Below are 21887 nucleotides of genomic sequence, written 5' to 3' on the forward strand. Positions count from 1 at the left end.
CCTTCGAGATTTTGATGGGTTTGTACAAAAGGTGGGATCTGCTGAAGAAATCTTATTTATTTTAAAAGCCTTTTTGGAAAAAATAAGCGTATTTTCTATTAAGCGTATTTTCTATTCCACATCCTTGGAAGTCACAGTGTATGTAGCTGTCCTTTCTTTATCAATCCAGGTTACATTTTATCCCCTAAAACCAGGCTCTGCTCAAGGGGAGGGACACAGGAAGAATATCAGACCATTATTACTATTATAAAATAGTAGTAGTAGAAATAATAATAAAATTATTATTATTGTTTTATAATATTATATATTAATAATAATTAATAATTAATAATAATTATAATAATGATAATAATAATAATAATAGTAGTAGCCAGGTAAAGGCAAATCCACCAAATTTTCCTCACTATTTTCAGGAAATTATTAACATTTTCTTCAACAAAATAAAGAAATTTTTTGCACCCAATAAATTGCCATTTCATATGGAGAAAATTATAATCAGCAACTTCTAAAAGTCTTCCCATACCAAGCATTTTGCCCCCAATCATTTCAAATCTTTCCTACAACTTGTCCTAACTGTGGGGCTGAAAGTTACATAAGAAATCCCCTTACAGTTCTCACTTACTTAATTCATGAATTTGAAGTCAATACTTACTACTTCCATTCCTCACTTCCCACTTTTAATACATCTTAATGACATTAGGTCCTTGGCTGTCCTATCCACCTTCCAGGAACTTCTCTGAGCTAATCAATAATGAAAACATAACTGGGAAACTCCTTCTATTTGAAAACCTTGAACAGGATTCCCACAGCGTGAAGAGTTACAGATGAGTTTAGGAATCATGCAGAAATTGCAATTTCCTTTAACAAATAAATCTATAATCATTTCAATCTTATTTCAATGCCTAATATATCTCCAAAATAGACTAGTCAGAAAAGTTTACATTTTCTTCCTTATACCTTTTACCTTCAGTCACTACAGTCTTTTTACACTTTTACTTTTATAAATACAAATTGCTGCTCAGGAAGAAGCTGGGCCCTTTGGGAAAGCATTTGTCTTTCCTGAGTGCTAAATTCTGTCACCTAACACACTGAAATTTTTAATTCTGAATTCTTTCCCCACCTGTCTCTCCCAAGAGACACACACTTGAATTTGCCCAGGATTGCCCCAGCCTTTGGGAAGTTGGCTTTTGGAACCAGAATTTACACCATCATGATCTGTGACCATGTGACAATACCACCCTACCATAAAGGGCTGTCCATAAACTTAATTTCAAAAACACTGTTTTTATTTCTGAAGGGGCTTGACTCCTATCTCCCGCCCCAGCTAGGCCAAGGGAAGAATCCCTATGCCACAAATATCCAGATCTACCTCAGAGTACTCTTTCCATGTCATCTTGAGAAAATGCCCTTCAGTTCTGCCAGGGGAGGTTTAGATTAGATATTAGGAAAAAACTTTTCAGGGAAAGGGTTGTAAAATACTGGCACAGGGTGCCCAGGGCAGGGGTGGTGTCACTAGCCCTGGAAGTGTTCAAAGGACATGTGGGTGTGACACCTGGGGACATGGTTTAGTGGTGAACACAGCATGGTGCTGGCCTGGCAGTTGGACTTGAAGATCTTAAAGGTCTTTCCCAGCCTTAACCATAATTCTGTGATCCACAAATATAAACAATCAAACCTGCCACTGGGATCATAATAAAGTCATTTAATGATCAGCCTCCAAACAAGAAACCCAACAAATTGACCCAAATTTGATTGTCATCAGAACTTACAACCCATAAGATAAAAAATAAAAATAGTCATGCTGCTGATGCTATTAACTGAATTTCCTGCACACTGCAGCATCAAAAATGCTAAATCAGCTATAAACAATAAACTGGGACAGCAGAAAGAGCAGCTCCCTAAGAGTTGAATCTGACTCCCTGCTCATCTCCCTGCCCCCTCATCCCAGGGTGAGCCAAACTCCCAAGCCCCAACACATCAAGTGCATTTTCAACCCAAACACTCCAATTCTGGCCCTGCAGGCAGGGAAAGCCTCTCCTCCCCAGCCCTGCACCTTAAAAACCCGGGGAGAGGAGCACGAGGAGGCATTCTAAGAATGAAAGCTTTGTCTGCTCAAAGCAGGAGCCCTCCCCTGGTGCCCACAGTGATTACTGGAGCTGCTGCAGGACGAGCTGCACGTCGAGCCAGGAGAGCAGGAGGTGCTGGGCAAGGAGAGGGATGGATCCTGCCTGAGGAACACACGGTGTCCCACACACTGCTGGGATGGCCGTGGCACAAACAATGGCAACTGCCACGCTCCCTGGCAGCATTCCTGCCTTGGGAAAGGGAAGGAATGAGAGACTTCAGAAACTGAGCTGCTGCCAGCTTGATGGAACTAAAACTTTATCAACACTGAACACAAAGATGCAGGAAAAGATAAAATGTCTGTCAAGGTCACAGTGAGCAACAGTTTAATTCCAGATTTTCCAGATTTTTCCAGATTTTTTTGTGCTCTTGGCTTCCAGGTCAGTATTTCTAAAAAGCAGACCACAAAAATAAAAACAGATTTATATATAATGACTAGAAACCTACAGCTGATACAAGTTTTTAATTCCTTGCTGTAAAGGACAGAGCATGGTCTGACAAATCCAAATAATCCATTTCATGAGTCAGGGGAAGAAAATACATAAAAAAAGTTGCAGCAGTAGTTTCCCATTGCTCACCAAGGGAATCTCCACAGAATTTCAAGACGTGCAATAAAATGATTTGACAGCCACTAACATCTACTGAAACACCTGTAAGTTAAAAAACAGTAACACAAAAACATTCAAGGCCAGGCTGGGTGGTGTGGGGAAGGTGCCTTCCCTGCCATGTTCTGCCAGTGCCACGTGTGCTGCATGTCACGGCTCTGGGGGAACAGCTCCAACTCTTTGGGGAAAAAAACCACCAAAACAATAAAAGACAATTTCTGTTTAACCTTAAAAATAGAGTTAGGAAGGAAGACTTATTTCCAGGGACAATGAAGGAGTGAAGTTGTTACATCCAAAAGGCCTCGCTGTTTTATTTCTGCTTTCTAATTCCTCTGTCCCCCAGCCCAGATGCTTCCATGAATTAATTCTATCTTTCTCCACACACAGTTAGTACACTTATAAAGCAGAGTAGCCTGAGCTGGCAGAATCCCATTCCTTCACCTGCTATGCTTCAGGTTAGAGAACTACACAAAAAACCAGAACAGATTACAGCCAGTCCCAGGAGCAACTGAGGCAGAAGTGTTTTCTCCCAAAGCAATTTTTAGCAGTGCTTATTAATTCTAACAACAAGCAAATCAAGGAGATGTTGAGATAACAGCACTTGTATGACTCTAACAGTTTTCTCCTCTCTGAATTAATAATCAACATGATCAATATTCCATGGAGTCTGAACACACACTAAGCAGTGGAATAGAATCTGAAGCAATATCTTGATCTTTTCATTACAGACATCAAGGCACTTTCTGTGCAAGCTAAACAGTGAGAAGAAATCAGCTCTGTTAACTGAGGCACATCATAATTACCCAATTAGATATGCTCCTTCTGTCAGTAAAAATTAGTTCTCTCTATCTGCTAAGCTCTGTGTACCGTGGCATAACTTTTATGACACATAAAGGGAGAACTGAAGGACAAATGGACATACCCACTGAGACGTTTGCAGGGATCCTTCCATATTAAAGCTCCTAAGAACACACAAGGACTGTCCCTGAGAATGTCACAGGGCTGCACAGGCAGAGCTCACTGAACTGCCTCATTTACCTCGGGGAAAGGGCTGTGTTCAGGGCAAGGATTAATTAATTTACTACTGAATCAAGTCTGCTGGTGCATTTTGTAATTCCTGGTGTAAAGCAATCTCACACACGTGAAAATCAAGCCAAGTCTTGTGTGGGTCAGTCAGTATTTTCTCGTAATTTGTCTCTCTGGCTTAGAAAGATTATCTACTTACCCCAAGCAAAATTCTCTATAGCCCTATTTCTCCATCACATCCACCCCTCTGGACAGTAACATGGAAACCATGAAAAAATCTAAGTGGGTCCCTTTACACTTGCCCAGCAGGAATTGAAGAGGAAACAAATCAGCCCTCCAGTTTTAACTCCTCCAGTGTTAAAACTGAAGGAACTCCCCTTTGCTCTCCTCTGTGCACACCAGCAACTTTGTGTGGCAGCAACAAGTGACACAAACCTTACCCTGGGGAAATCTCTCAGTGCTCAGGGCTCCTTCCTCCTTGTCTCCAAGCCCTTCAACCCCTCATAGTTCCTTTCTCCTAAGTCACTTAATAGCCAAGGTAAGCAATGAAAGCATCTTCTAAAGAACCCAGGGCACCTTTATTCCACTGATTAAACATTTCTCTATTAACAGTACCTGAGCATGAGCTTGGAATTCCCTCACAGTGGTTAATTTATTACTCATCTAACAGAGGCAGATGCCTGTGTTCTGTGATTCCCACAAGAACTCCAGTTTCTCTACCTTGGCCCAGAGGAAAATATCTACAGTGGAGTAACTAAAGTTCCCCAAAATGATACAGCATCAAACCAGCTCAGCCTCATAAATGTCTCCTCAGAGCATCCCATGATCCATCACCTTTATTATCTACTCTAAAGAACATTCCTCTAAAAGCAGCAAAGCAATGTAATGTGCTTTTTGGGACAATCAGCCAAGCAAGAAACGTGTGTCATCTTTTATGTGAAAGATGATGGCCTATCATCATAATTCAGTTTGTTTCAGTAATATCAATTAATAAAGCTCTTCATTTGCAGGTCTTGGTAGCCAAATGATGTTCCCCATTGCTGATAATGACAGCAAAGGAATGCTCTCTGGGATAATAGTCCATTTGTTATGAAATAATTTTTTGACCAATGAGTTAGGAAGCAGCACCACTGCAAGATGATTATCTACCATGAACAGGACTGCAAGATGATTATCTACCATAAACAGGAAAATTATCTAACCCAGCACTCCAGAGATCATGTGGTTTCCCCCATGATTAGATAAATTACATATTTCCCACAATTTTACCAAGCACTACTTACTGGAAGCCTCTGTAGAGCCTGCATAGGGAGGTGATGAAAGGCTTCTTCTGAAAACATGCTCAGAGTTTTCTGCACCAGAAATTCTCAACATGTCTAAAATTTAAAAACAAATGTTGTAAACACAAGTTATCCCCTAATAAAGCAAGTTTCATTAACAATAAGAACCTTTAACTATCCACTATTAAAGGCTGACTTAAAGATTCTGAAACACTGACATTGAATATTAAATTTATTATTAAATTAAATTAAACCTTTTTCTTGGTTTTGATTTAATGATTTTTTTTTCCATCTGCAGAGGCAAAATTCAACTCCATCTATTTTCCTGGCTTTACCTTCAGTACTGAGTCTTTAGGCTGAAAATACACATATCCAGCAATTCTTCTGCTGATGTCTGGAGTGCTGAATTTCCCCAACTCCTTCTCTGCATTCAAAATGAGGTGTCACTTATTTTTCCCCTTTCCTTCATCCCTCAATATCATTTAGAACACAGTAGTATTTCCCCATTGAAGGTAAAGACTATCCAAAGGCTTCAAACCTGAAAGGAATCTAAGACAGTCCTTAACTACTCTGATAAAATAAAAATCCTCTGATCAACGGCAGTGGTATCAACAGTGGATCAAATGTAGTGAAAGGACACAGGGGAATGGCCTCAAGCTGAAGGAGGTCAGGGTTAGACTGGGTTTGGGGAGGAAATTCTTTACCATTAAAGGCAGTCAGGCCCTGGCACAGGGTGCCCAGAGCAGCTGTGGCTGCCCCTGGATCCCTGAATTGCCCATGGCCAGGCTGGACAGGGCTTGGAGCAGCCTGGGACAGTGGGAGGGGTCCCTGCCCATGGCACGGGTGGCACTGGATGAGCTTTAATGCCATTTCCAAACCCAAGCCAGTGTGGGGTTCCATGCTAGGACTGACCAGGGTGTGAGCAGGCCCCAGGGGACACCACAGGCTGGGATTCTGTGGGTAGTACAAAAATTAAAGAAGATCCCAGAGGACAATTCCTCCATGTTTCCAGCAGCATTACCCATTTCCAGGGCTTCCCCAGACTTTTCAAACTTCTCTCCACGATCCTCCTCGAAAGCACTGGGTGTTTGTCTCTTGCCCGCCTTGCCGGCGCTGCCTCCAGCGGTGACGCTGCTCACGGAGATCAGAGGGGTGCCCTGGTTCTGCTGGGAGAAGGGGGGACAAGCAAACATCAACCACTCCCTGACACGTGTTCCACACCCTGCAGCCTGCACAAACCCCCAGGTACCACTCAGCTTGTGCTCATCAGTCCCAGATCCCCAAGGGTGGCTTGCCCTGGGATCTGCAGCTCCCTCGGTGCATCCCAGCAGGGCCTGGGGACTCCCAGCTTGACACTCGGAGCATTCCCTGACCCTGTGCCACCACGGGTGCAGCATTTTCCCCACTGCTCCAGGCAGAGGTGACATCATCAGCAAACATCAGAACTGCTGAAGCACCGAGCAGAGCACACACATCACCATGGAATGACGCACTTGGGAAGTTTAAGCTCCCCACCAATTCCCCAGGCATCAGTGTAGGCTGGGTTTTATGGGCTGGTTATACAAGTGCCTCAGTCCTCAAGCCTGTCATTATGAAATTAGTATGTAGCATTTGCTTTATGACCTTCTGGAAGAGGGAAAACCTCTGTGTGCCCTGCCAGGAGAGCAGAGGACCTGCCTCCCAAACTTACACAGCTGAAAAGCTCCGTGGTCAGCCCCAGGTAGTTGTGCAAGGCCAGGAATGTCACCCTCTGCAGCCTCACCATGATGATCTGCAAGCAGGGAACAAAGAAGCAATAGCAATGGATTTAGCATTCTCCCACACTCGTTCTGGTATTTAGACACAATCGTGCACCAGAGTACCTGAAAGCTTTCTATAAAATACAGACTGTACCCTAAGCTGAAATTCCTTTTTAGCAGCTGATAAATTGAGACAGAGACAGATTGAAATGATTTACCAATGACTTCACAATCATTTGATGGCACGAGAATCCAAAGTCTTACTCCCAAACACCAAATACTTTTTGCCTTGAAATAGAAGTATTTATGTCCAATTTTCCTTTTCATTAAAAAAATTATTCCAGCTCTCCCCATGGAGAACCTGTCCCACTAGCACTCAAACCTAACACTGGAATCAGTGGTACCTTCCTCTGCCCTGCCAGCTAATTCCTACTCCTGAGCCATCCCCACTTTTGTATCAGCTCTCACAGAGCAAATTAATTTGGTGTTAATGATCTGTTCTCCTTCAACCAGCAGTATGAGGAGGTTCATGGTTGCTCATAAATCATCCAGAGACCAGAACAGTTTGCAAGGACAAACAGATTCAGAAGTGATGGCAAAGCAAAAGGACAGCCCAGAGTGATTCGTGGGGTCACCCTGTGGCTGCTTTATGGACAAGGACAAGGCACCACCCCTGGAAATCCTTAACCTGATCCCTGCACCACCTCCCACCTGCAGGAGATGCTCACTGGAGAGCTGTCTGAACCCCTGCAAAGCAGCAGAAGGTGAACACAACTGACACAAAGCACAGCTCTTCCCTCAGGTGCTGACAGAGGCTTCTGAAGTGAAAATTCACACATCAGTCTGAATTTTGTGACTCTTCCAATGCATCGGCCCTCACCAAACAGCTCCTGAGGGTCCAGCAGTCCTGTTTCAGGACATGTGACAGTCTGCTCATGACTCTCAGCCATTCTGGAGCCCTCCTGGGCCATCCCAAACTGCAGAGCCCACGCCAGCACCCTTCTACTCCCCAAGGACCAACAGACTCACACTGCAGGTCTGGCTGATTGATGAGGGTACCACAGGCAGGAACTCAATTAATGGAGATACACAGATACATAAATTATGTTTTCCTGTTTGGGATAATGCTGGATTATTAACTCTAGGGCTCAACAGCCAGGAGAACAGCAGAACAAATCCAAATCTTGATAAGATGTGCTGAGCGGTTCTGTATCTAGCAAAGGATGGATGATGAGTTTGCTGAGCCTCTAAATATCCTCCTGTAACCTGGAAATAAGAGTGGTTCCCCTTCCCCCTCAGCTCTACCTACCTGCACCACTCTCACAAGGGTTTCAGGGTATTTCTGGAACACATCCTGGAAGGCACTGGCTGGAAGCCTCAGTATTGTGGATGGAGTGGCTGCTCGGGCTGAGACAGTTTTATAGGGAGCAGGGTGACCCTAAGAGAAAGTTCCAGAGACAGGGGGTTAATCCATCAGTGATCCAATCCAATTCCTCCCAAACTCCTGCTTTGCTGTTGTCTGACAGACACCGTCTGACCACAAAAAGCCTTGAGCTGGTGCTCCACGACCACGGGGGTGTAATGAGGATGAATTCACACCTGCATTAGAGCCAGGCCAGGGAAATAAGAGCTCCAGGGAGTTGGATCAGGGTGAGGGAAGTGCCAAGCTCCCAGCTCTGACACAGCTGTATTACAGAGCCAGCCTTTGAAATCCCAGCTAGACAAGGCTGCAGAGTAAAGAGGGTTTGTTGATTTTATTATCTGTGCTGACAACCAAGTTATTTGCTGCAAAAACAACCCCAGACCCCCTCACACAACCAGTGAAAAACACAACAAAATTGTACAGTAATTACAGACATAATGGAGGAAGACAAAAGACAGGAAGACTTCTTGTGTTTCAAGATATATATACTTTTTTTTTTCATATATATACTTTAAATATTCGATGTGACAAATGCAAACAGCTTCTCTTTACTGGAGACAACGTGGGTCTACACCATCCTGCTCAAAGAACAGATGGAGAACTAACAAACAAATGAAAAGTGGGTAGAATACAGAGATTTCTTTCATACTGGAAGGCAAGCCTCTGGGTTTGGATTTTCCCCCTTAAATGAGAATAGATTTTAACAAAAATCTACTGCCAAACACTTGGATAAAAAGACAGACAATGCCCCTTTCACCCACTTAATAAATGCTGGAAACAACTTCTCTAACTGATAAATTAATTTACTAATCCATCAAATATTGATTTACACAGTATTTATAAGATAAAATGAGCCTGTTTGCAGCACAGAGCAGGAGAAGAGGAAGAAATGCAGTTTCTCTTTTAACAGCATCTCACAGCTCCAGCAGCTTTCCCCTTCCAGAGCAACACAAGGCACCTTTTTCCCCACACTGACACACAGATGTTAAATGCTGATTACAAACCAAACTGCCTGCAAAACTTGCAGAGCAACACACACAACTCAACACAAGCACTTTGAAGGAATTCCTGCCTAAAGAACCCAGCAAAACCAAACAAGAGACTTTCTCTAATCACTCTGGAAAATAAAGCTGCAGCTCTGTCTGCCTGCTGGTCTGGAAGGCACCATGAAGCAGATTCTAAAATTAAATTAGATTAATTGGAACCAATTTCTTAATTACACCAACTTCAGCTGACCTTTTTATAAAATCTGGGGATGATATTAATAGCCTTGATTTTCAAGTTCCTGAGGGATCTGAAATTTTAAACGTCTCTTTGACCTACAGTGCAAAGCTTCCAGTGTCCTCAGTTTTCCCAAGTTTCTTTTAATTAAGTAAAGAAATTAACAAATAACATTTCTGTGCTTTGGCTGTACCCAAAAATAAATGCAGCAATCCTCTTTTACAGGCCAGTTTGAAGTCAGGCTTTACATGAAGAATTAATTTGTACTACTCATACTTACATGTAAAAGAAAATGTATAGAGTCTGTTTTAAGCACTGCATTTGCCATCAAGTGTTTTTTCTACTGATCTCTACAGCAAAAATATAGTAAAAAACCAAGGAAATTATTACATTTTAAGTTGCTGGACAATGCTAAGTATCAACTTTAATGGTGTTTCATGAGTTATTCCAAAGAGCTAACTGATCCCTGGGTATCCCAGTACTCTGGTCCCCAGTCTACCCAGTAAAGTGCTTGGGTCTTTTCTGGAAAGTGCTCAGTGTGCTGACAACCTCAGAAAAACAGCTTTAGGATAATAACAGATAACAATGCAGAAGCCTTTTTCTCCAAAGAACAGCCCATTCCTCCAAGTTTTCAGCATATAATTTTGCCTCTCTGAAATCCCTGCATGAGAGCAGCTCCTCTGAAAGGGCCAACACCATGGCTAATGGGGCTGGGACATGCAAGAGCTGTCAGGGGAGTGTGAGGAGGAAATCTTCCATAATTGTCACTTCTCTCAGCTCTAATGCTATCAGCAGCACAGGGTTCAAATTATACTATTCTGCAATCACACACTGAGATGACAAGAACAGTTAAGTTATAATCAGTTATGAAACAGGGCTTTTTTCAACAGAGAACTTTTTGTTCTCAGGGCAGGTAACTATTTACTTCTGTCTCATTCCAAGAGCTGAGGCATCGCCTCCAAGCAGCAGCTGAACCCAGGTGACAGCTTATGGCCAAATCCAACCAAGTCTGGTCAAAAAATCTGCTGCAAGAGACATGGACGTTTCACATTCTCCCACCTGCAGTGGTAGCTCCTTTTTGGACCCAAAAATCTGGGATGTCCTCCACATTTCCATGGCTGGATTTTGTCTTCCTCTGCTCCTTCCTGACATCCTCTATATCAACACTGCTGGCACCCAAAGCTCTTGCAGACATCAATCACTTCTTTATAACCTCATCTATCTTGTCAGCCCTGCAGGCTCACCTTTATCCAAGTGTTTTTCCAGCTTCTTTTAATCCTGACTTTCATACCTCCCCCCTTCAATCACTGCCATTTGATCAATATCCCTCACAGCCTCTTCTTTCTCCAACTTTCTTATTCCAGCTATGCCACCAGGCCCCAGCTTTCCTAAGAGCATCTCCACATGGAGGACAAGAAAAGAGGGAACCCCAAATCTCCAGCAATCAGCATCACATCTCTGCTGGACCAGTTCACACTGACTGCTCTGGGAAAAGCTCTGGCTGCACACACAGGCTCTCAGCAAGAGACAAAACAAAAAACAAAGACATCAACAAGGCTCAGCTCAGAGATTTCTTTGGTATTTGAGGCAGTATCAAGTCAAAGTCATTAATGGCACCTCAGAACAGTTCCAGAATACCAGGAAAGGGCCTGCAGCTACTCGGATTCAAAAGCTCCCAGTTTCTCCTCAGAGTCTGGAGAAAGCAGCATCAATCTGTTCTCAGAATAAGGGGAGGCTCATGTCACAGCTGCTACCTTTGTATTTAGAAGAACTGAAGGGACTTTTCAGTTCAAAAGCTGAAAGTTTCAATTAGAAAAGTACCTCTGGTGTGACCTTTCTTTCAGGTCCACCAACAAGATTGCCACTTCTTGCAGTACCCTCAACCTTCTTGCACAACTCTCAACTAAAGTGAGGGAGCAGCCTGACATCATGTGCTGCAAAATCAGTCAAAAGATTCACAGATCCAGCTCAGACAACTGAAATCCTCTCTGAATGCACCCTTTCTTCACATCACAGACATGTGTTTGGTGGTGCAGTGAAATCTAATGCAGGTTATGGTATCTGCAGGATGTTCTAAGACTCACTCACTGTTTTGGGATGACACTGAGGGGTCTCCTCTATTTTGATCCAGTGCTACTTCCTCTCTCCTTGCCTATTTCCATGCTACTCCTCTACCTAAAGTCTGCAAGGAACATAAGGAAGAGGAAAAACAGCAATGAAACAAGCAGCTCACGAAGCTGAGAAGTGAGGAACAAAAGAGTTGTAAAAATAAATGAGAACAAGTTTAGCAAAATATATTTCAAGGTTTTTTCATTACAGATTCTTCTGCAGACTGCTAACTCTGTTCAGCACACTTTCAATCATTTCTATTTTTTTTTTACTTACCAGTAGTATAACTAATGAGAAAGAGAAAAAAAAATGACAGAATGAAAATTAAAAATGAAAAAAAACCAACAGGATAAAAAATTAATGGCAACCACTTTTCTAGAAAACCAAGCCATAAAGCACTGCTATACAAGGATTTCTTTTCTTATATTCCTTTTAAACAAGCAAGAATATGACTGGTATTCATGCTCCTTTATGATGACCCTGCTTTTTAGAACATTGTCATGAAGAATATTTAGTGGTGGAAGTAACAAAGTCAAAGGTACTAATATGGATTTACAAAGATATTATGAATTTGACAGCAAGAACTGGACTTGTTATCGTCCAAATTATTCCCTTTCTATAGAGAAAACTGTGACCAAGCTTAAAAAATGTTCTCACTCTTGATAGGTTTTATGGGAACTACAGATATACATAATATAGATGTACAGATAATGTGGTCAGAGGTATGTGCCTGCTTTTGGAAATGACAAAGAGTGACAGAGAATCCTTTAACTCCTCACACACAGAGCAATGGCACTTTTTGATGAACAGCAACAGCCAAGCATGGCAGAAACATGGCACAAGGTAAACATGAACAACTTATTGATTAGATTTATCTTCATCCTCTCAAATCCTATCCTACCAAAATCCTTCAAGAAATACCTTCAGGGCCTGGGTATTATCAAAGAGGTTGAATTCAGCACCTTTCATTTCGGCATTTCTAAAGTGATTTCAGCAAAACCATCAGTCTAATTCCAACTGAAACAAAATCCACCAATTTTGCACTGAGTATGATCAGCATTCAGCTCATCCTGGCCCCTGCCAAAGAGCACAGCCCTCAGCTGGCCACCAGCACCACTGATGTTACCAAACAAAATAAATCCATCAAAACTGGTTTCAAAGTATAATTACAGTACTAACAACTGTCAGATTTATTTTCATTAGACTAAATAAAAACAAATTCATTAAGCAACCCATCAAACATGTAAAAGCCTGGACTGCTGGGCCCCAGCCTGGTCTTGCTCCTGCCTGAGTTGTGATTTGAGCAAATCAAACTGCAATCTCAGTTTTCCAGACACAAAGGGACCATTCAAATCCTCCTGCCAATCAGAAGCAGTCAGTCAAGCACACATTTCACAACCACCCTCCACACCACCAAGCTCAGCGTACACCTGTGACGGCCTGGGAGGAGGAGAATTCATCAAAAAAAAAAAAACCATTTTGCATTCTGATTCTTCCCAAGGAATGCCCAAGGGCTGCTTCCCCTGCCAGGCTCTGTGGGAGCCAGCAGGGATCTGCCCCTCCCAGAACTCACCGTGATGACATCCAGGATGCTCAGCAGGCTGTGCACGCTGTCTCCTGCCAGCACCTCCTTCACCACCACCTCTGTTCCATCCTGCAAGCACACACACAGCATTACTGCAGGCTCACAGCTGCATTTGGCAAACTTGGAGCATTTCAGGAAGCTCAGGTGCTTCTTTTGTCTCTGCTCTGATGGAAATATGCTAATTCCAACCACAGAGTTTTAAACCAGCATTCTAAAAGTGATAAATTAAGAGAAACTACGAGCCAGTTTTTCCCAGGGATGTTGTGACCTGCTTGTCTTTGCAATGTAACACCAACAAAACACAGCTTCCTTCATCCAGAGGTAGAATGAGCTCCCTTTACTGAGGGGTTACCTGTCAAGAGGTTGTACAAAAAAGGAGCAGCAAAATGTAAAAATACACAGAAATCAGCAAATTTGATATAATTTCTAAACACAAGCCCACTAAACTTTCAGCTACTGGAAAACTGCTCACATCCAAAAGTTAAACACAAAGTTCAGTAGGAAGAAGGTAAAAATTAAAAATTTAACTTGGCAGAAGGGGTCACAAGGACTGGTGCTCAACATTTTGAGACCCACATGGAAAACAAAGCATCACCTTTTTTCCCATGTCTACCCAAAAGTGAATCTGACTCCTCCACCTCCCAGACAAACCCACTGACTCCTGCAGGACTGAGCTTGGTCTCTCCTGCTCTCTGTGCCCAAATACTTTCTGTAATGACCTTTCCAAAGGTGAATGCTTCCAAGCCAACCTTGCATCCTGTCTTCCCTCAGTAACTTCTGCATCTCCTGTGTGAGGGTAATTCCAGCTGCCTCATCAGCTTTGTGTTCTGCTCTCTCAGCTGAGACACGAGGGACTGCTACAAACCTTGATCTTTACAAATACCACGGCCCCAAAGAGATGGGATTAATCCCTCCTAAACCACTGTGATTCACATGTCTAAGTTTAATCAATGCTTAATGATTCATGCCAGCCTATCTGCTGTGCCAACAGATTTCTCTCAGGAAGTGCAGAGCAGTGGGTTCTTGTTGGAACCCTGGCTGCTGAGAATTTTAGACTTTCTGTGCTGACAGGCACTGACCCCCAGGAGAACACTGCATTTCACCTGAGGCCACAGAGAAGCTTCAAAAATGGAATGATAGAACTGGGATTATGGGTGTGGAGCTTGAAGATAAGTGTGTAATATCATAGGGTGGAAAACTTAGAGTTTAAGGGTTTAGAATATAGCAATATATATAAAGCAAGATGGAGGTTTTAGGGCAGAGGCTGGTCCTTCTTCTTCATCTTCTCTATGAGTTTGGGTGGTATTTTGTAATTGGACAGAAAAGTCCACATTGCAGGCCATGGGTGGTTGGTTATTGGGTTAAAAGTAAAAATAATTTAGGTATCATTTCTTAATTGGACAGTTTATCTTTAAAAGACCTTGTAGAGAGAGATACATCTCCATTTTTACCTTGTTAAAGTACTGCAGAGCTCACAGCTTGTGAGACTGTAACAGAGATAAGAACTAATAAACATCTGAGTCTGAACAGGTTCTTACACTTTCTTGGATGCAAACTTCCAGCTTTCCATCCTGCACCACGTAGATGCTGTTGTCCAGCTGCCCGGGACGGAAGATGTACTCGCCCTCGTGCAGCTGCACAAAGAACATGTGCTTGCACAGCTCCAGGAACAGGGGCTTCTCAAAGTGCCCAAGGACCCTGCAGCAAAGAAAACGCAAAGGGAAAACCTGAAATCGCCACAGCCTTTGGAAAATCCTTCCTAAATTAGCAAAGCCCCAGCTGTGAGAAGCAGAGGAAGCACAGAGGAGCAGCTGCAGGGAAGGAGCCTCAAAAAGCTCCCCAAAATAAGGTGCAAGAGCAGCATGAAGCACAGAACTGTAAATGCTGGGGCTCCTTTGGAGGAACCCTCCAAGGACTGCAGGCTCCGAAGGAATTTCAGCCAAATTTCCTCCAGCAAACACCAGCATGGCCTATGGAGGGGAATAAAAATAAAAACCTGCCAGATATACACAGTCCATGAGAAAAGTTCTCCCAGGAACCTCCCCTTTTAGTGCAGCTGCCCTGTCCATGGAAGCAGGACGCAGGAGAAATACTGAAAACAGGGAAAAGCTCCTGTCATCTGCAGGTAATGGCAAGTTTGGAATATTCCATCTCCTGCTGGTAACATGCACGTGGATTCCAGTCAGTCACTGTCAGGCAGAGAGAAATATGGGTTTCACACCTGATCACTCTGTATAGAGCTCCAACAGCTCACATTTATCAGGATCAATCCATCAAATCCTACTGCAACATCAGTTAGTCATAGGAGACCATAACTCCACAGCAGCAAGTTCAGATGACTGAAATAGCATTTTTATTTGAGAATGTATGACCTTCAGGACTACATTATATCACAACTGGAAGGAAAAATGATCATCCACAAGCAAAACTAAAATTACAGATTGGAAGATCTCCTCCTCTTTGCTGTGTCAGCAATTTAACCCCTTGCTGAAGGGCCACAAAGACCATCCCTTCTTCTTAGTCTGCCAAAGAGCTGTGAAGATTAAGCTGACTTTGATTTATTTGCAACCTTTTCAGGTAGAGAAGTAAAAGATCCTGCAGCCCAGGGAGCTGTCAATATGGTATCCAATTAACATTTACCAATTATGATGCTTTTCTGTACCAAAAAAAAAGTCTGACACAGCCTAAACAGAAGTTTTAAGATGCACTAAATCTGTTCCTGTTAGAACACCTTTATTAGCACTATTCCCAAGCTGAGTCAACAAAACTAATTCCTTTTTCTCCCCCATCTCTTTTTTTCAATTTTTACAACAAACTCAACTATTTTTTAATGTTTCTAGAAAATTCAAAGTCGTTTATTCTGCCCTTATGCTCACATGAATTTCAGTCAACTCCCTCAGGATTCTGACCATGCAGTTGTAAAACCTGAGATTTGACACAAACTGTCAAATATTTACATCACTTGAACATCCATCAAAACCAAACTCTAAATTTCTCTTTCCATTTAACATTACCTGACATTTTTAAGCATGTACAGGACTTCTGATGGCAAGTGGGAATTCTTAACATCAAATTCAGTCAGATCTGCCTCTAGCAAAGAAGGAGGAGGTTCTTTCCTCTGTAGAGTTGGACATTCCTTCTTAATACGCAGAATCCTACAAAGAAAAAAGGAAATTCAGGATGTTCCCTCATTTGTACTAATACAAAATATTAAATTTGTACTAATAGGAAATGTTAAATAAGTATATAGTAAATACTAAAATTCACCATCCCAAGTTACCAAGTTAATTATCAGTTAGCTGAAACATTCCACTCTCATGCCTTTCCTCACCAAAACCATCCCAGTTCAGCAAACCTCCCAGCTGATCCACAGCTGACAGGACTGGGAAAAACCAACAACTACAGAAAAGGGCTCTGCTAGGGATAAGTTCTACATCACAAACAAAAACCCCACACCAGCCCCCATGACGTGAATTTTCCCCTTCCCAAAGTCCCAAGTACCTTTTAGCCAGAGATAAAACCTTTGCCCGTTTCCGCATCCTTTGGCGAGGGACGGTGTTCCCAACCAGAGAGTTGGGAAGAGTTGTAACCTAGGGGGAAATCATGGACACAAAAACAGTCACAAAACCCCAAAACAAAAAAAAAAACCAAACAACTCTGCTGAGGCACTAACACATTTACCAGCCATTAGAGTGTGTGCAGAGTGAAGAGCTCATGTAAGACCTTGGAGGATTGGAATATCTACTTCAGGATCACTTCCTTTCTATAAAGCAAGTAGAGCATATTTTGATTTTACCAATCAACTACTACAGTACTAATGGATGGTAGAGGGGAAGGACTCTTGGCTGTGGTTCTCATTCAGGAACACTCAGCATCAGGAAGAGGAGTAAGGCACTGATCTCTGCTCTGGGACAGGGACAGGAGCCAGGGAACAGCTGGGGCTGTGCCAGGGCAGGTCAGGCTGGAGAGCAGGAAAGGTTCTTCCCCCCGAGGGTGCTGGCACTGCCCAGGCTCCCCAGGGAATGGGCACGGCCCCGAGGCTGCCAGAGCTCCAGGAGCGTTTGGCCAGCGCTGCCAGGGATGCCCAGGGTGGGGTTGTTGGGGGGTCTGGGCAGGGACAGGGGCCTGGCTGGATCATCCTGGTGGGTCCCTCCCAGCTGAGGATATTCCAGGATTCTATCTGGCTGTGATGGTGACAAACCAAGGCTTTTCCTTGCATTTCCTAGTTCCCAGGTGCCACCCTCTGGAGAAACACCACAACTGCTACACCAAGCAAGCCCCTCATTAGATATTTTCAAAACACGCCCAGTTTTCCATCCGTTATCCAAAGAGTTGAATCTCTGTAAAAAGTTTCTGTTGCAAAAGGAATCTTTAATTAGTTTGGAGGGATTTTTTCTTTTTGAAAGTAAAATCTTGGTATGTTATCAAAAACCCATGAAGTGCAACCCACAGCAATTTGGGTGTAATGTTCTCTGCCTTACTCAGGAAGAAAAGCAAAAAGTAAGGTCTAAAACTCAAACAAAAAACTGCCTGAAATTATTTTCCTATGTGTAATTCTAAGCATTCTTTACTTATGTGAATTACATATACACAGCTTGGTTAAAAATTCCAATTAAGAAATTGCATATGAAAATCATGAAGAATATTAAAATTATGACATTGCACACGCAAAATTTCCTCTCATTGAGGGCTTTTTTTGGCCAAGTTCTTCTTAAAGGCTGACTTGCTATGCAAGATTCAAGGAGTAACCACCTCCTTCACAATGAAAAAGCTCCAGAACTGAATATTAAACCCACCAGTGTCTAATCAAGTCAAAGTGTTTGAAGTCACCTCAGTGAAGTGTGGAAGGCAGAGGCTGGGGCAGCTCACAGGAGGAAGTGTTCTTCCACACAGGGTGACTAAGGATGGTTACTTCCCTGTACCTTATTTTTCTACAGATGTTGGTTTGCAGTGAGTGCACACCCGGACTTGGCAGCACAGGGAACAGCCAGCACCCTGTGAGGATGGTGAGGCCCTGGCACAGGGTGTCCAGAGAAGCTGTGGCTGCCCCTGGATCCTTGGAAGTGTCCAAGGCCAGGCTGGACAGGGCTGGGAGCACCTGGGATAGTGGAAGGGGTCCCTGACCATGGCAGGGGTGGAATGGTTTAAGGTTCTTTCCAACCCAAACCAGTCTGGGATTCTGGGATATTTAAACAATCATTAACTCCCTACAGGAGTTAGATACTCATTGATTTATTGCTACCTTCATTGACTGCAAATATTTTTCAAAGAGGAAAGGTCTGGCCAGAAAGAGAAGCTGTTGCTGCTCCATCAGCAATCCAGTCAGCGTTGCAGGAGTTGTGAAACATCCACAAAGTCCCAGTGAGATTTATAGGTTGAAGGCCCTGGGCCAGGCTCAGCAAGTGAACTACTGCAAACTTCACACATCCCCAACTGGATTTGAATCTTTCCTTCCCTCCCCCTGTGCCAGGTGCCCTCACCTTCCTCATGATCTTCCTCCCATAGAACATCACTTTGTCCCTCTTGCGAAACCTGTACTGAGGCACGTGTGGCTGAAGTTGTTCTGAAACAGAAGCATCACATCAGAAACCACCTTCAGCAGCTGGGAGAACACCTGAGCACAGCTTGGAGGCTTTGCTGCTTCCAGAACAGCTCCTGTGGGCAGTGTTTGGAATTTAAACCACCCTGGGATCCCTCATTCCCCAGCTCTGGCCAAGCCAGACCCAGGCAGGGCTGCCTGGAGGCTCCACCTCAGCCCCAGAGCAGATAAAGGGCTCTCTAAGCAGACAGAAGGCTTGGGTAGTTTTAATCTCCTGAAGGAAACCTCTAATTCAATCATTTCTCTGTGACAGAGAAATCACAGTAGGGTTGAAATCCTCTGCCTAATTCACCACTGATCCTGAGGCTGACACTGCTCATACACCAAAGAAATAAAACCTCCAGGTCCTGCATGTGCCAGCTCTGGGCTCAGACCAGGGGAAGGGACCCAACACAAGTTCTCCATCCTTTAGAGCTGCTGTCCTGCAAGAAGCACACCTCTCCAGCAAACAACTACCCGAGAAAACTACAAACACACTCAAGATCGGCGGAAAAACTGGTTTTAAAACTTACATGGTTGTCAAGTACTTACTAGACCGTCTCACTCTTCTGTACACGACAAACACAACAACTGCTATAAGCAACAGTGCAACTGCAGCTCCAATTGCAATTCCAGTCAGCTGGGAGAGGAATTAGGGAGAAAGAAGTTAATAACTCTCAACTTCAGAAGTTACTACATACTTTTTGAAGGGCTGAAGAACACTCAGCTCAGTGAGATGTCTAAAAGCCAAGCATGTTCATAAATACTTGATTTATAATTCAAACATCTCATATGCAAGAAGTTTAAACTGCACCAGTGACCAGTCCTAAGATCACATGGAAAATATTCCATGTTTTTCTTCCCAAAGATCTGGGAGCTGATCAACTCAATTTACAGGAGGTGTATGAGGGCATGGAGGGACAGGACAAGGGGAAAGGGCCTCAAGATGGAGGGTTGATAGGATATTGGGAAATCCTTCCCTAGGAGGGTGGGCAGACCCTGGCACAGGGTGCCCAGAGCAGCTGTGGCTGCCCCTGGATCCCTGGAAGTGTCCAAGGCCAGGTTGGACAGGGTTGGGAGCAGCCTGGGATAGTGGAAGGTGTCCCTGCCATGGCAGGGGTGGAACTGGGTGGGCTTTAGGGTCTCTTTCAACCCAAACCAGCCTGGGATTCTAAATAACAGAAATTAATTCCTGCCTCATGCACAGTGACAGCAAAGAAACAAACATCCAGACTTTGGCAGTGACTTAGCAGAGCTTGTGGAGCTCAGGAGAAGCTGCTGTGGATGCACCCCCAGCCCTCAGCCAGCTGCTGACTGCAGCTCTACTTTACCATGGTGGTCTGGATCCTGTCCTCCACAAACTGCAGGATGGGGGTCCCACCTCCTGGCAACAAAGCCTGGCACCAAAAGAAAGGTGAGATTAGTTTCCCACTGCTGGAAAAAAGCCCCCATAAAAAACATCTCAACCAACTTGCTTGTGTTTTTCATTGACTTATAACCCACTTTGCAAACAGAAACATTCAGTGGAAAGGGATCAGTAGGGGAGTTTTGTGTTGCTGTCAGTTCAGTGCATTCCTAAACAGGTCAAACAGAGCTGAACACTTTTTTTAATCATTCTATGTTATTCAGAGCAACAAGGATGAGAATGGAATGCAAAAGACTTTACAAGACTGAGAAAACAAGTCATAAACCAGCATATTAAAGTCATCATAAAAAGCAGATGATGCACATGGCAGAAGCCCTGAGATCAGGTGTGCTCTCCTGGGACCTGTGTCCACCAGTGTCACTCAGGAATGAAACCTGGCACCTAAAACAGTCTCACAAATGCCAAAACTTAAAAGAAAGGAGGGAAAGGTAAAACTATTCTTAGGAACAAGTGAAAACAACAAGGACAAATACATTTCCCTCTAAATCTTGAACCTTAAAAGCACTTGAATTAAACCCTACACACAGTTCAGGTCCCATTCCTGCCTGTGGTTCCAGATCTGGATGACAGCTGAACTCAGCTTTGCCACCAAGACAAAAATGAAGAGTACATCAAGTCACCAAACTGGTCTCTCCAATGGAATTCATTCCAGTTTTACAGCACAAAGGAAACTCCTGCCAGACCAGTCACCTCACACAGATCCCTGTGCTCACTTTGCCTTCTCAGGTCACTTTAGCACTTTAATCTTTAACTTCCCAACATGAGTCAAACTAACTCTGGCATTTTTGTTATCAGACTATTACTCATGGGATTGCAGTGAAAAGTCACAAGATTTTGAAAAAATAAAAAGTTGAAGATGTGTCAGCAACAGGTACAACAACTGGTGACACAGAGTTCCTGGTGGAAGTCTGTTCTGGTCACTTATTAATGTATTTATTTCCCCTTGACAGTGCCAGGGACACTGGGACATGGACAGTTCTGCTGCTCCCCAGGCCTGTATGATCTCAAATAACACCAAAAATAGTAATTGCCAACTGACACTCACATTGCTACTGCAAGGGGAGAAACAAATCCACGGGGAAAAGAATAAAACACAAACACGCCCAGGCTGGGGCCTCAGTGCAGAAAAGCAACAAGGGAAAAATGAAATTCAGAGCTCTAAGAACCCCAGAGAGGGTCTTGCAAAGTTTCCACGAGTGACAGTATGATACTCCCTGCTCAGACTCAAGGGGATCCTTCCCAGCTTGGACAATCCTTGGACAAGCAGAGGAAGCAAAGCAGCCAGGCTGAGCTGTGCAGACACCTGAGACATGTCAGTGAATGCTGTGACAGCTCCTGGGGCAGGAATGAGGTCACAGCCAAGTCACCAGGGCAGCTCCTCTCTGAGGAGGGCTGTGCTCAGCACCCCAACCCAAGGCCTTCACCCAGCCCCAAAGAACCCTCAGACCCACAACACCTGTGGGACCACCCTGCAGGGCCCTCACTGCATCTGAACACGGAGCAGCACCTGCCCAGAGTATGGACTGGCACAAAGAGCGTTTCTCTGCTTCCTCATGTCCAAGTTTCCTTAAGAACTCGAGGCAGAGAAGCAATCAGCACAAATCTGCAGCTCACACCCATCCAGGGTCCAGGCACCCAGCACTGCTGAGAGTCCAACTCCTCCTCACTGCAGTCCAAGGCAAACACTGACACATTCCCTGGCCAGGCAGGGGTGGGAAAGGCTTATCAGCCCTGAAAACAAGGACTTCAAATTGAGATTAGCCCAAAACAC

The 21887-nt window shown here is 43.8% G+C and overlaps 1 protein-coding gene across 3 annotated transcripts in view; it reads right to left on the reverse strand.

Moving 5' to 3' along the window:
* Positions 1-21887, reverse strand: part of PNPLA7 (patatin like phospholipase domain containing 7) — a 127146-nt gene that overhangs the window by 104011 nt on the left and 1248 nt on the right. The window contains exons 3-13 of one of the 3 annotated variants that reach the window (XM_053996174.1): positions 20022-20087; positions 19243-19330; positions 18593-18675; positions 16614-16702; positions 16127-16267; positions 14651-14810; positions 13101-13181; positions 8084-8212; positions 6726-6806; positions 6057-6198; positions 5039-5131 (exon numbers count right to left, since the gene is read on the reverse strand). In XM_053996174.1, the coding sequence (XP_053852149.1) occupies positions 5039-5131; positions 6057-6198; positions 6726-6806; positions 8084-8212; positions 13101-13181; positions 14651-14810; positions 16127-16267; positions 16614-16702; positions 18593-18675; positions 19243-19330; positions 20022-20087 (1153 nt within the window). Of the gene's footprint in view, positions 1-5038; positions 5132-6056; positions 6202-6725; positions 6807-8083; positions 8213-13100; positions 13182-14650; positions 14811-16126; positions 16268-16613; positions 16703-18592; positions 18676-19242; positions 19331-20021; positions 20088-21887 lie in introns of those variants that run through there. The other 2 variants (XM_053996173.1, XM_053996175.1) reach the window with 2 other exon arrangements.

This window comes from Vidua macroura, chromosome 21 (genome assembly GCF_024509145.1).
Source record: "Vidua macroura isolate BioBank_ID:100142 chromosome 21, ASM2450914v1, whole genome shotgun sequence".
Taxonomy (NCBI): domain Eukaryota; kingdom Metazoa; phylum Chordata; class Aves; order Passeriformes; family Viduidae; genus Vidua; species Vidua macroura.